General features: G+C 36.6%; 1 protein-coding gene across 1 annotated transcript in view; it reads right to left on the bottom strand.

Annotated features, from left to right (window-relative positions):
• Window positions 1-12,501, bottom strand: part of LOC117408582 (SPARC-like protein 1) — a 35,374-nt gene extending 22,873 nt beyond the window's left edge. The window contains exons 1-3 of the mRNA XM_034927569.2: window positions 12,432-12,501; window positions 11,626-11,708; window positions 7,087-7,180 (exon numbers count right to left, since the gene is read on the bottom strand). Of these exons, the coding sequence (XP_034783460.2) occupies window positions 7,087-7,180; window positions 11,626-11,691 (160 nt within the window). The 5' untranslated portion in view covers window positions 11,692-11,708; window positions 12,432-12,501. The remainder of the gene's footprint in view (window positions 1-7,086; window positions 7,181-11,625; window positions 11,709-12,431) is intronic.
• Between the last annotated feature and the right edge of the window lie 1,432 nt (window positions 12,502-13,933).

The raw sequence follows: 13,933 nt of genomic DNA, 5'->3' as shown, positions 1-13,933 counted from the left end.
ATGAGTGTGGCAAATAGCTATATTATTCAGTGGCTTCTGAGTCATGGAATTAGGAAGTCATGACTTTAGTCTTGGAAGAGCACTGCAGCTCCGCTCAGGTCAGAGCCTGGATCCAGGACCAGGTCCCTTTGCAACCGGCCCCTGAGGCAGCGTTGAGCGCTAGAGGAAGTAAATACAAGTTGTAGTACTCCTGTAAGGTGAGGTGGACATTTCCCCATCATTGAAAAAGTGAGGGGGACATGTCCCCTGCATCTCCTGTGTAAATTACGCCTATGGTCTTGCGAGATATTACACCTGGCTGAATAAACCCATATGATAACATGGACCTGAAATCAATTATTTACACTACGGTACAGTAGTGGCAGCAGTGTGGAGTAGTGGTTAGGGCTCTGGACTCTTGACCGGAGGGTTGTGGGTTCAATCCCCAGTGGGGGACACTGCTGTTGTACCCTTGAGCAAGGTACTTTACCTAGATTGCTCCAGTAAAAACCCAACTGTATAAATGGGTAATTGTATGTAAAAATAATGTGATATACATGAAATAATGTATAATGTGATATCTTGTAACAATTGTAAGTCGCCCTGGATAAGGGCGTCTGCTAAGAAATAAATAATAATAATAATACAGTTCACAAGTAAAGCAACAAATATAGCCTCTTTTTATTTCAAATTAACTTCTGTTACTATATGCAGCAAGCCTCTCCAAAAACGTATAATATGAAAACAATAGGGCTAGTCCTAAATCCCTGGCAACACTTTAGCACATATTTTATATTGTTGAAAATTAAAAGTACTAAAACTATTGTTTTAATGGTTCTTTGTTTGTTTGTTTGTTTGTTTTAATTTAGTCATTCCAACCGAGTGAGGAATATTCAATGCGTTACTTTTATGCGGAGCAAAAAGGCCAAATTAGTTTTTTGTTTTTTGTTTTTTTCTGACCAGTAAACACAAGAAGTAGAATGAGCACGGACTAGAAAGATGTGAATTTATGGAAATGCTAGATGTAATTTTTTTTTTTAATAACCCTGGCAAAAAAAAAAAAAATCTAATTTTGACAAGACAAATAACAGTTATTTAGTTAGTTAGTAAGAAAGCTGTTTCAGTTAATGGCAGCTTTGAAGGCAATGCTTGGTATTGCATCAAATGCAGCTGTAATATTAATTTATAAACATACCCGTACTAAAAGAAAAAAATCAATAAAAGGGAAAATACAGACTACATACATATCTTATAATATATGTGGTTAACCAAGCGTTTTTCAGTGGGATGCTCCCCAGGACCAGGTTTTTTGGGCTGTAGTTGACTCTTCCTATAAAAATCCACTACAAATCTATTTTTTACAGTAGCATTTTGGAATTGGTGTCCTTTTTTTAAGAACACTCTGAGGAACATTATAAAGCACTTCAGAAACCATATAAACGTTTAATTTTTTTTTTAGATTAATAGAAAATTAATTTAAAAAGAGATGGAAGATGTGGAAAGATTTCATTTTTGGAAAGCTAATTGGGTGAAATTTGAGGAAGTTTTTTTAAAAAAAGCATAACTATGGGGCTCCCGAGTGGCGCATCCAGTAAAAGCACTCGCTAGCGTGCAGGATGCGCTCTATAGCCTGGACGTCGCGAGTTCGAGTCCAGGCTATTCCACAGCCGACCGTGGACGGGAGCTTCCAGGGGGCGGCGCTCAATTGGCCGAGCGTCTCCGAGGGGAGAGGGGGAGGGGGGGTTAGGTCGGCCAGGGTGTCCTGGGCTCACCGTGCACCAGCGACCCCTGTAGTCTGGCCGGGCGCCTGCAGGCTTGCCTGTAAGCTGCCCAGAGCTGCGTTGTCCTCCGACGCTGTAGCTCTGAGGCGGCTGCACGTTGAGTTTGCAGTGTGTAAAGAAGCGGGCGGCTGACGGCACACGCTTCAGAGGACAGCGTGTGTTCATCTTCGCCCCTCCCGAGTCAGCGCAGGGGTGGTAGCGGTGAGCTGAGCCTAAAAAAATAAATAATAATTGGGCATTTCAAATTGGGGAGAAAATAATAAAAAAAAACGAATTGGCAACGACTAAATTAAAAAAAAAAAGAAAAAGTATAACTATAGAAATAATATCAGAAGATATTGATTAATTTAATGAGAACATAATAAAGGGACTAAATATGACATTTTAAATCCAGCAGTACAGCATCTTGTATCACTATATTTTGTAAATATATTTAAGAATTTCTTTATAATCCACACATTTTACTGATTATATCGACTTAATAAAGTTCAATTAGTTGTGCTGAAGTAGAAAAAAGGTTATAAAAATATATAACCTTTATATATATATATATATATATATATATATATATATATATATATATACACAATTATCGTAATTACATCATAGTCTATGTATTTAATTTACTGTAAAGGTTTTAATCACACAGATCAATGTAATGTATCTAGAGATGATAAATGACAAAACTAATAAAAGTATAAATGTTACGATTTAAATACAAATAAAAAAAGTTTAAAAAACTATTATTAGTTTTCACTCAGAATCATGAGACTAAATCTTGCTGATTGTTGGGAAACTTAAATATGTATTTCTTGTGTGTTGTTACGTACTTAATAAAAAAAAAATAGTAATCTTCATCTAAACACTGTACTGTATTAGATTTGTCTTGTAGAAATTCCCCTGCAAGTAAAGATGAAAAAGTAGAATGCAAAACTCATTGAGAGCATGAGAAAGAAAATTATTATTATTATTATTATTATTATTATTATTATTATTATTATTATTATTATTATTTATGTATTTATTTATGTATTTATTTTTTACTGCAGCGGTTAATTCATCTGACAGCTCTTTGGCATGGCTTCTGCGCTTCCCTATGAATGCAACAATGACGCTATACACAATGTGGTGCAACAGCCTTTATGTGAGCTGCAAGTCCACTTTTGCGTCCACTCATGGCTTTTGCCCCGTTCGCACAAATCCCAACTCAACAATTCCACTCAGTGTTTTTATCCATCATCTACCCGTCTAAAATTTTTAAAAGCTCCTCAGAAGTAGTTCTCTTTGGGACAGAGCGGCAAAATAAAAAGCCCTCTTTAATCTCAGATGAGCTGATGTATCAAACATAAACCATTATTTGGGCTGCATTGAAGCTGTCATTTAGCTATGACCATGCTCCAGCCCTGGAGCTGGAGGGGAACTTGACAGTTTTCTGAGCTGAGCTCTGGAGCTGGAGGAGCGGAGCTGGAGCTGGAACTGGGAATGCTGGAGTGGGAGCAGAGCTGGGGCTGGGAATGCTGGAGCCGCAGCGGAGCTGGGGCTGGGGATGCTAGAGCAGGTAGCGGAGCTGGAGCTGGGGATGCTGGAGACGGAGCTGGAGCTGGGGATGCTGGAGTGGGAGCAGAGCTGGGGATGCTGGAGCTGGAGCAGAGCTGGGGCTGGGAATGCTGGAGCGGGAGCGGAGCTGGGGCTGGGGATGCTGGAGCGGGAGCAGAGCTGGGGATGCTGGAGCCGGAGCAGAGCTGGGGCTGGGAATGCTGGAGCGGGAGCGGAGCTGGGGCTGGGGATGCTGGAGCGGGAGCAGAGCTGGGGATGCTGGAGCCGGAGCAGAGCTGGGGCTGGGAATGCTGGAGCGGGAGCGGAATTGGGGCTGGGGATGCTGGAGCGGGAGCGGAGCTGGAGCTGGGGATGCTGGAGCAGGAGCGGAGCTGGAGCTGGGGATGCTGGAGCCACTATTTCCTGCCTTTCATATTTTAAAAATTCCTTCCTGAATTATTCAGTTCAAACATTTGAATGAACAAAATAAATAAGTATATCAAATACCTAAATGTAAATTCAGAAGTACTTTAATGTACATAAAATTTCTGTTGATATAAGGGGTCATCCAAAATTATCAACTAGAATCATGTATGCCTGTATCTACAGCCCTTCCTTTTTATGAAAACCATTACAGGCATATAAAGGGTCCTGATAATCACGTAGTAAGAGGACAGTGAGTGAAATATTATAAGTGATTATATTTAGGAAAAAGTGGCATATAAACCCCCCCAACATCTACCAAATAAAATACTAAAGTGCCCTATTTAGCAAATATATGCGCAACCACTTTCGCTAGGGCAAAAATGACAGTGTTAGCAAACCGCCACGATAGCGCACGAAAACATGATTTAGAAGTCGGGTCTCATGCGTGGGTTAACGCATATCAAATAGCGAATTCATGCACCCAGCCAATCAAAGCACAGTGGGGGGAGTAAAGTTACAACCAATAACCAATTCTTACGAAATAAAAAAAGTAATCTATAAGGCTTTGTCTGACCTGCCTGGCACTTGCAGCATCTGTAACCTCCACCACTGGGCCTTGAAGTTCAGCATCTGCTTCCCTCAAACCCTATAATCTCTTGGTTGTGCTCTTCCCCTAAAAATAGCATTAAATTTGGGCTTGAAAAATTAAGTATTTTGCAGACGAAGAGCACCGTGATAATTGCTGTATGACAATGGCATACAGTTTGTTTCCCAGGAGTGGAACAATTCATGTGCTGCTTGGAGGATTATAGTGCTCCATCTCACCTAATTCTACCCACAAACTAACTGGGTCGTAAGAATGAGCAGCACGGTGAAGACAATGCTGAAATATGTCCAGGGAGACCATGCCCAATGGGATGAATTCCTGCCACGGTTAGGACTGGCCATTCATAACACCACACAGGAATCAACTGGCTTTTTGCCTGCCAGACTCAACTTAGGATGGAAATTGAGCTGGCCATTGGATAGAGAGTGGCTGTGGAGCCCTCAGACTAAAAAAAAAAAAAAAAAACGTGTTGGTCCCAGGAATTTGAGCTTGCTGCAAGACTTAGAGAGTGGAGTTCCAGAAAGTCACACAAATAGCTTGGTGGATTTGTATCTACTGATACTAACTGATACTGAATTTGTTGAACTTGAATGGCCAACCAGTATATTGGATCCCCAATAACAAAATATATATTTGAAGGTATTTTTTAAAATTATTATTATTATTATTATTATTATGTAGTGGTAACTATGGTCGAGTAGGGTAGCCTATTGTAGATTTACTACCAGTATTTTGAAAATGTACTGTACTAAACATTTTGACTGGATTTTATATCATTAACCTAATGTGCTAGATTTTACCTTTGCACATAGACTACCATATAAGTATCTGAATTGCTGAAGTTACGGTTCTGAATGAAAACATATATATGTAAGTGTATAATAGGTTTATAATAAATATATATGCAGTCAAGAAATGTTTAGCAAATAATACATGGATAGTACACAGTGCTTTCTTATTGAATGTTGTTTTTTATTTTAATTTTTGTTTTATTGTTTTTATTTGTGTAACGCTATGTCTAGGTTTTTGTTTTGTTTCCCTTGCTTTTTTTGTTATATTTTTGGTGGCCAAATGAGGCAGGCCAAATAGACAGAAACATTTAAATATACACTCCAGTATATTAATATTAATTAGGTTGCTTGCATTTTGAAGGAGAATTTCTCTCCCTAAAAGAAAAGTGTATGGAAACCCAAATTACCCTGTTGGAGATATTTTAATTTTCTATATTTCTATATAACATTTAATTTGTATAATCTGTGTATTTGTATTTTTGGAATTTCTATATAATGTACTTTGTATAATCTGTGTAAAGGGGCGTTCACACCGGACGCGGCACACATGCCGCCTGCTTGCGCGCTGCGCTGCAGTACTGTTTACACCAAACGCGGCAGGGTAAAGTCAGTGGGCGGTCCGTTGTTACATCACGGCTGCAGGTCAGTGGCTTTTGGTTGCCGAGCAACAAACAGTAAATGCCAGCGGGAAAATAAAACTCTTTTGACAGAACTGAAGACACTGACAAAAGACAAAACTGAGGAGCGAAACATTATAAATATTTTTTTTTTATAAAACCTAATTGTTTATTAATTTTGTTAAAAACTGTTAAAATATAATATATGTACACCAAATAAAACGTTTTGCTTTATCTTTTAAAAGTTTGTCTGCAGTTAATTTATCCAAAAAAAAAAAAAATGCTTACGTTATAGTAGCAGGTGCATAATTATTTTCAATGTGGAGTTTAGCACAAACAATATATGATCTCATTTACGTAATTATGTATATTTAATATTCACTCGGTAATCCCATTTGTACACCCACAGACCTCCATGCTGCAGCTTTTTTATTAATATCTCGGTAACTATTAAATGTTGTATTATACAATGCCGGGAAATCTGAAATTAAAGCTAAGAGCTTTTCCTCCATTTTATTTTTTTATTTCTTTATCGCAAAGGAACCTCCTACTTTTCCCTGATTGGCTGTTGGTAGGTTACGTCACGACGCATCGTGGCAAAAGTTGAAATACTCTTGCGCGTCCCTCTGCCACTGCGCGTAACCGCCTTCATTGAAAACCATTGCATTGCCCTCTTGCTAGGGTGCGGTTTTGTGTCTTGAAGAATGTGTTTACATTTGGGGAAAGGGAATTTGAAGTCTATGTAACCTATAGAGACCATAGAAGAGGGTACAGGCTGTGAATTTCAGTTCTTGAAGGTAACCACATCCAAACAGCAACATTACAAACAAAGGCTATTTAAGAGAGAACAAGGGGTCGGACCGGGGCATTCCTGTGAGACTCACCATCTAACTTGCTTTCATTCTGTATTAGACTATCAATGTATAAATGAATATGTTTATAAGTTGTTACAATTGTATATATCACTGAGTAGTAATGGTCTATTTCTATTGTTTGGTATAATCTAATATGTCATGGCAGAATATCATTTGATGAATCTTGAATTACTGTTTACCATATGTGTTACATATCGAAAATAAATAACAACCCGAAAGGTATTACCAAAAAACCGTGAGAAAAAGGTGAGACTTACTTGTATTGTTCCATGGAAACCCCGCACATAGTGCCCAACATAGATCTCATAAAAGTATTGACAGCACCTTTAACTTTCTTAACATGTAACACTTCAAAATATGTTTAATACAGTGTGTGAAGCACTTCAGCTGTTTATATTGTATCCAAGTAAACACTAGGTAAGTCAGTGAGAATATACCCTGCTAACAGCTATAGATAAAACTGGTTATAAATACCTGGGTTATTTCTTTTAATTATTGTTATCAGTGTCCCATGGTCATTGATCAGCATCCTTCTGCTTCTGCTGCTGCTGCTGCTGCTTGTGGAGGCCTTCAAAAAGCATGTGTCAATTTCAGAAAGAAAGACATCAGATTCAGGAGTAGGTTAAGGTGTTACAGAACCCCCTGACGTGTTTGCAAGAAACACATTACTTTATCTTTGCAGTATCCTGTGTTGTCCATTTTCCCGCTTTTTCTTTATTCACACAATATAAGTAAATCAACTAGGCAATTACTTTTTTTTTATCTTTTACTTGGAAACGTTCGCCAGGAGAAAGATATTTTCTCTTCTAAACATTGCGGTGTATCCAGTTCATGCTAGGAGGCTGTGTGGTCCAGTGGTTAAAGAAAAGGGCTTGTAACCAGGAGGTCCCCGGTTCAAATCCCACCTCAGCCACTGACTCATTGTGTGACCGTGAGCAAGTCACTAAACCTCCTTGTGCTCCGTCTTTCGGGTGAGACGTAATTGTAAGTGACTCTGCAGCTAATGCATAGTTCACACACCCTAGTCTCTGTAAATTGGCTTGGATAAAGGCATCTGCTAAATAAACAAATAATCTGCTAAATAAATGCTCCCTCCTGCAACAATGCTGGTGCTCTGATTGAAATCAGTGTCATATTATGGGAACAGAAAAACAGAATTGTTGCAGGAGGCAGCGTGATCTTGACACACTGTGATCCTTGTAAGAAATGTTTTTTTTTTCTCCTTGTAAATGCTCCCGAGTAAATGTTGAGAATTGCATTGCCCAATTGATTTATGACCCTGATGTGTGATACAAAATGTCAAAAGAGTTGGCAATATACTTAAAAATATATAACACTGCGATATAGATAACAAAGAACACAGCAAATGTAAAGTAATGCACTAATTCATTGTAAACTTTGCAGGGTGTACTGTAACACTTTAAGATGAATTGCAAAGGCCTTGGACACTTCTTGAAAACTTATTTAGAAATGCACTACTATAGACCCTGCTACAGTATGTGTAGTTGTGGAAAAGCACAATGGGTGAAATGCACAGAGGATGCATGTTTCCCAAATACAAAGTATACAGAACAGTCTTTTGGATAATTGCTATCAGTTTACACTTGTACTTGATGTGTGGTGCAACACAAAGATAATGCATCAAGTATAATGTAACATGCCACATCAACCATGATGCAACTTAGAATATAGCTCTACTGCTAATCTCTTTCCAACATTTTTGTTTTCTAATGTCTTTAGTGATGTTAATAAGGGAGTCAGCTGTGGCAAAACCTTCAATGTTATCCATGCGAGAGCTATTGTGCCTCAAACCAGGTGAGGAATATCATTCTGGTTCCTGATGGTGGGAGTTGCTATGGAAATATTAATGTCAAAGTGCCCAGATTTGAAACACTGAACACACATTCTGATCTTGAGTAATGGTGTGTCGATTCATCAATTCACACGATGATCCGTGATATTTTTCTTGATGATACGATTATCGATACAGTGACCCCTGTATCAATACACTGTTTTTTCATTTTTTTTTATTTAAGTAAAATTTGATCTGTCAACATAAACATGAGCATGCATTAATTTGTGTCTACACTGATAACTGATAATTTTAGTTACAGGCCTCTAGACTGCAAATGGTTGCAAATGCAGCAAAAAAAATGCTGCCTCTGCCTTTATTTATGAATGCGCTGTGATGTCAGTCAGTTAGGGGGGGAAAAACATGTATCGCATGTTTTATTAAACTGAAGCATGAGAAGGATGGTAATAAATAAACTAATAATAACAATTTCATCTAATACAAATGCTTGTAAGCGCAGATAGGTACTGTATTAACACCAGCAGAATACAGTAACCCCAGTGTCATGCAACAGTTGTGACGGTGACCAAGTGTGAGCGAGTGTTTTGTAAAAAATTTAGTATGTAATATCGTAAATAGCAGAACCAACTCACTGCAATTTAAACTTGTTTTTACTGAAAAATAAACAGTATCATAAGAGCTGTCTGTGTTCTATGCTGTCAGATCAGGACTTCACGAACACTGTATGGGAGCTGCAGCTTGCTATTTCACATGTTACAACTACAAAAATCAGAAGTGCCGTCACCAATTCTAGACACTTTATATATTTAAAATATAAACATGCTGAGTTCATTGCAGTCATCAGCTGCATAGATTAACCATTCAGGAGAATGTGGCAACAAACAAGTGAGTACAGACATGAAGTTACTGTTTTAGTATCACTTTACTGTCTTAATAAGTTGTTGGATTTTAAGCAGTTGAATATGATAGCAACCAACTTGCTCCTTAAGTGGCACCAGCAATTGGATTTGGTGACCTTTTTTTTTTATTGGCCTATGAGCCATTGGCTCCTAATGCAAAAACTTTGTCTGGAGCCCTGATTTGTAATTTTGTTTTAAATAAAAAAAAAAACATTTTAAAGAATAAACAGGAAACAAAAGCAAAACAGGCTGTGAAGCTTATTTGACCAAAAAAAGTACTTTAACCGTGTTATTGTAAACACTTGCACAAGCAAATGAGGCAATTGCGTGATTTTTATGTCTCATGCTTCATTTAATGTGTATCGTGATATGTATCGTATCATGAATACACTGCCGATACCCAGCCCTATCTACGAGTCACATGGGTGATCATGTGACCACAAGGCTGTCGAGTACAGTATATAGAGAATGTGTCAAAATACAGTACAGTTGATGCCAGCATTTTGAAGTGATATTAAGTGGGATGGAAATCATTTGTATAACATTACATTTCCTTGATATTAAGCAGAGTGTGACATTAACCAAAGTGATATTATCAGGAGCTTGTTTCTATTGACTCCCGTTATATTGTGGTCTGTATGTTTTCAATGTGGATAATAAGCAGGTGTGATATTAACCAGAGTGACATTAAGCTAATTTTACTGTATGTACAAAAATCATTCCAAAATAATGACGAAACTCTACAAGAGAAAAAAACATGTATGAGTGTTTCTGACTCTTGTTCATAAAAGGTGCAACTTTGTAAATTTGGCTCTATATTTGTAAATTTGATTGATTTTTAATACAAATATGGTAAAACTCGACTGACGTGTATCTGGGTAACGGATATCTGAGTGCTGACTGTATGCTAAGGCCTGAAATTCATATGGATTGAATAACCTGCAAACCTTCAGCCTATTGGCCAGTGCAATGTTGTAGCAAGGGTTTTGAACTGTTCTGTTCAAATGTCTGCTCTGCTACTATGGCTATAATTGTCACGTGTCTTAAGATGTTGCTGGATCTTTGAAGGATGTCATCACACAAGTCTGTGACGCGGGAGTAGGTTGGGTGTCTAGAAGTGCTGCTTTTGACCAGTGTTGAATGGTTATTTATCAAATGTAATTTTAGAATATTGTATTTTGTTTACACCAACTAGGCCCTATCCTTTAATATAAAATAGCATCTGAGAGGGAGGCAAAAACAACCCGCAAATAGTTAAAAGGGTCTTAGGAGAACTTTTTTTTTTCTTATATTATATGTGATATATTGATATAACTCATATTATTAACATCACTAAATTAAAAAAAATACAATGGTAAGAAGTGTGATGGATCACATTTACAGGAAATGCCACAGTCTAAATAAAGGTTTCTGGAATTTTTGGATGAACCTGCTTTAAACACCCAACAGTGACAGTATTGAAAGAAAGATGCAAGACTGTGCTTCCCTTGTCCTGATATTTACACTTTGTTTGACTTGTGTGACATGTGTCTGGTTAAAGGTTTTGAGATTTTGACTGGGCCATTCATACATATTGCCTGCTCTTCTGTGCTTTCTTTGTAAACCAAAATTGCTTTTGAAGTGGTTGGTACAACTTGACATCTCAGAGACAGATATATGCCTACAACGTAATATGTGGCGAGACTTCTGTGCTCTATTCGGTAAAACAAAGCTTAAAATATTGTACAAAGGCAGCCCACTACATAAAGGAAACAGTATCTGTTTCTTAATCAAATACTGTACATTTTGTTTTGTGTACAGTATATGTTCCATCGCTTGTTTTCTATATACAGTTTTTACATTTCATTAGTAATTTTATTTTCAATTAATAATATATCACAAACACATTTGAATTATTCAGATTTTTGTTTAATTTATTTAGAAACTGTTGTAAAACTTTGGATATGTCAAAAATAGATACATATTTTCCTCCGTGTTTAGATATATCAACAACTAGAAAAATCTTTATTGCTGTGTTAAATTTCAGGATCTTAATAAAATGTGATATATGCTTTCTAGATGTACTACTATAGCCACTATAACATAGCTCAGGCACATCATTTCTAAATAAGATTGTAGCTGTGTGGACAAAATTGGTTCCGCCAATTATTATATGGAATGGAATTGGAATTAGCACAACAGGGTGTGGGTTTTCATACACCCACTGTAATGGGTTTACTGTCATAGCTCAGATAGTTTCTTGGTAGTTCCTTTCATCTTGATTGGATCTTAACTAAAATCTATAATTTTAATAGCACTTACCAAAACTCCAGTCTCCGACAGAATGAATACAGCACACAGCATCAATCCATTTGCTAGGAGAATCATTGTTTTTATGCTTCACCCTATTTAACAAAAAACAAACAAACAATAAAAAACACCTTAATTGTTATTTGAAAATGTTTCCTAGAAAACACTAGATGGCAGCAGACGCTCAGCATTTTAGGTTTGCAACAATCCTTATCGAATCAACTTACATATATAAAACATAATGTTTAAACCATTTTGGTAGAAATTGATTAAACAGTTCGGTTAAAATGTATATATTTTTAAACTGACTATGCTAACACAATTGCTGCAATAGTTTGATAGTATTTTCACCTAAACAATATGGTAGCACACATGGTGCACTTTAAGTCATGGTACCACACACTAAAGAACATTGCTTAAGAAGGCATTATATTTTAATTAGACCAAAACTGTTTCTGTAATCATACTTTGTAATTATTTCTGTTTCATGTTTTCATTTTATTCTTAAATTACATTTGTTTTCATCTTAAATATTCCTTTAACTGGAATATTTAAACAAAGGGGTAAGAGAAAGGGGATAATCCAGCTCAATAAGACTACATATGAAACAGTTATGTTTTTTTCTAAATGTTTTACATTAAAACATGGTGCCATTCAGCTGTTGCCATTCCTAAAGTTAATAAATTACCTTTACAGATTTAGAAGCCTTTTATTGAGTTTCCAAATTCCACATAGAAAAAGCTTACTGTACATGAATGAATAAAAACATAAAAAGTATTTGAATTGTATCATAAATAGTAGTTTTGATTGAGACTTACTGTACTCTGCAAGGCAGCTAGCTCTTCCTTATGTCGAATACGTATTACTGGGACTTAAACCTAATCACAGGACCCCTACACACTTTTTAAGGGGATAAGTCAAATTCCAAATCTTTTGTTACAGGCTAACACTTACCAGAGGAATGTCACACTGGAAGTTTGTTAACATTTGCACTGGTATTAGTCTGAACTTTCTGGTCAATGTAAATAGTTGTTTGTTAGTGGTTAAAATGTATTATGTCTTGCCATTTTCCAATGCGCTTGTTTAAAGATTTTTTTTTATTTTTTTTTTATAAAAACAGGTTTAATGCAGTGAACAAGTCACAGCAGAATACAATAATTAAACCTTGTCGGTTGAAGCAAAATCATAAAAACATACCTACTGTAGACATATGTAACTTTTTGTGTATGGAAATGATTTTCTTCATTACACTAGAACATAATCAGAACAAAAAAAGAGGATGTACATAATCTAGAAATGTAGTCTATATGTAATAGGATCATGAGCCCCATTTTAAAGCAACACAAAGACAGATTTTTTAAGCAGGACTCTTGGCAGTAACAAACTAACAAAAAGCTTTTTAGAACAATAATTGAACTGCTCCTTCATGCAACAGGTTGCTTTGTGCTTGTTTTTTTCAGAAAATGGGTCTTTACCTGGTTCACCAGATCTAATAAACATAAAGCTGATCAATATGGGGCAGCAGTGTGGAGTAGTGGTTAGGGCTCTGGGCTCTTGACCAGAGGGTCGTGGGTTTAATCCCAGGTGGGGGACAATGCTGCTGTACCCTTGATTAAGGTACTTTACCTAGATTGCTCCAGTAAAAGCCCAACTGTATAAATGAGTAATTGTATGTAAAAAAATAATGTGATATCTTGTAACAATTGTAAGTCACTCTGGATAAGGGTGTCTGCTAAGAAATAAATAATAATATATAAAAATATATGACTATTCACAGCAAGACATTGGAACTTATTAATTATCTTAAGATTAGGGCCAAATCTTGAAACTGAATGCTGCCATTTTATTTATCATAGTCATTATCTTTCTACATAGTTACTTTGTTTCTGTGAGTTAATCTTTGTTTCGTTTTGCAGAGCTACAGTACATTGGAGCTTACAGACAACAAGATTCTAGTACAATCTCAAACTCCAAATTACAGAAATCAAAATTGGGATAAGTCGGGGTCATTTTTTGCATGCAAGTTTAACCCAAAGTTACACTAATGAGGTTAGGATTTAAAATCCAAATGTTCTGGTGTTAGTTGAATTTAATATAGAAAAACAACTGCCTTTTAGCAAAAGATGGCTTTGTTCTGTAGAATTAAGTGAGATTTAGACAAACGGGTGAATTTATGACAAAGGATTTGTGAATAAAAAAAAAATTAAAAGTTGATAGAATCACAGCTACAGTATGTTGATAAAGATATTATAGCAATACGTACAACACAGCAGACAGCAACTGTACATACTTTATTTTGTTATAAACTCTATTAGCATGT

The sequence above is a fragment of the Acipenser ruthenus genome, chromosome 2 (genome assembly GCF_902713425.1).
Source record: "Acipenser ruthenus chromosome 2, fAciRut3.2 maternal haplotype, whole genome shotgun sequence".
Classification (NCBI taxonomy): Eukaryota; Metazoa; Chordata; class Actinopteri; order Acipenseriformes; family Acipenseridae; genus Acipenser; species Acipenser ruthenus.
The sequence above is the reverse complement of the archived record's forward strand: the minus strand, read 5'-3'. Positions and strand labels throughout refer to the sequence as shown.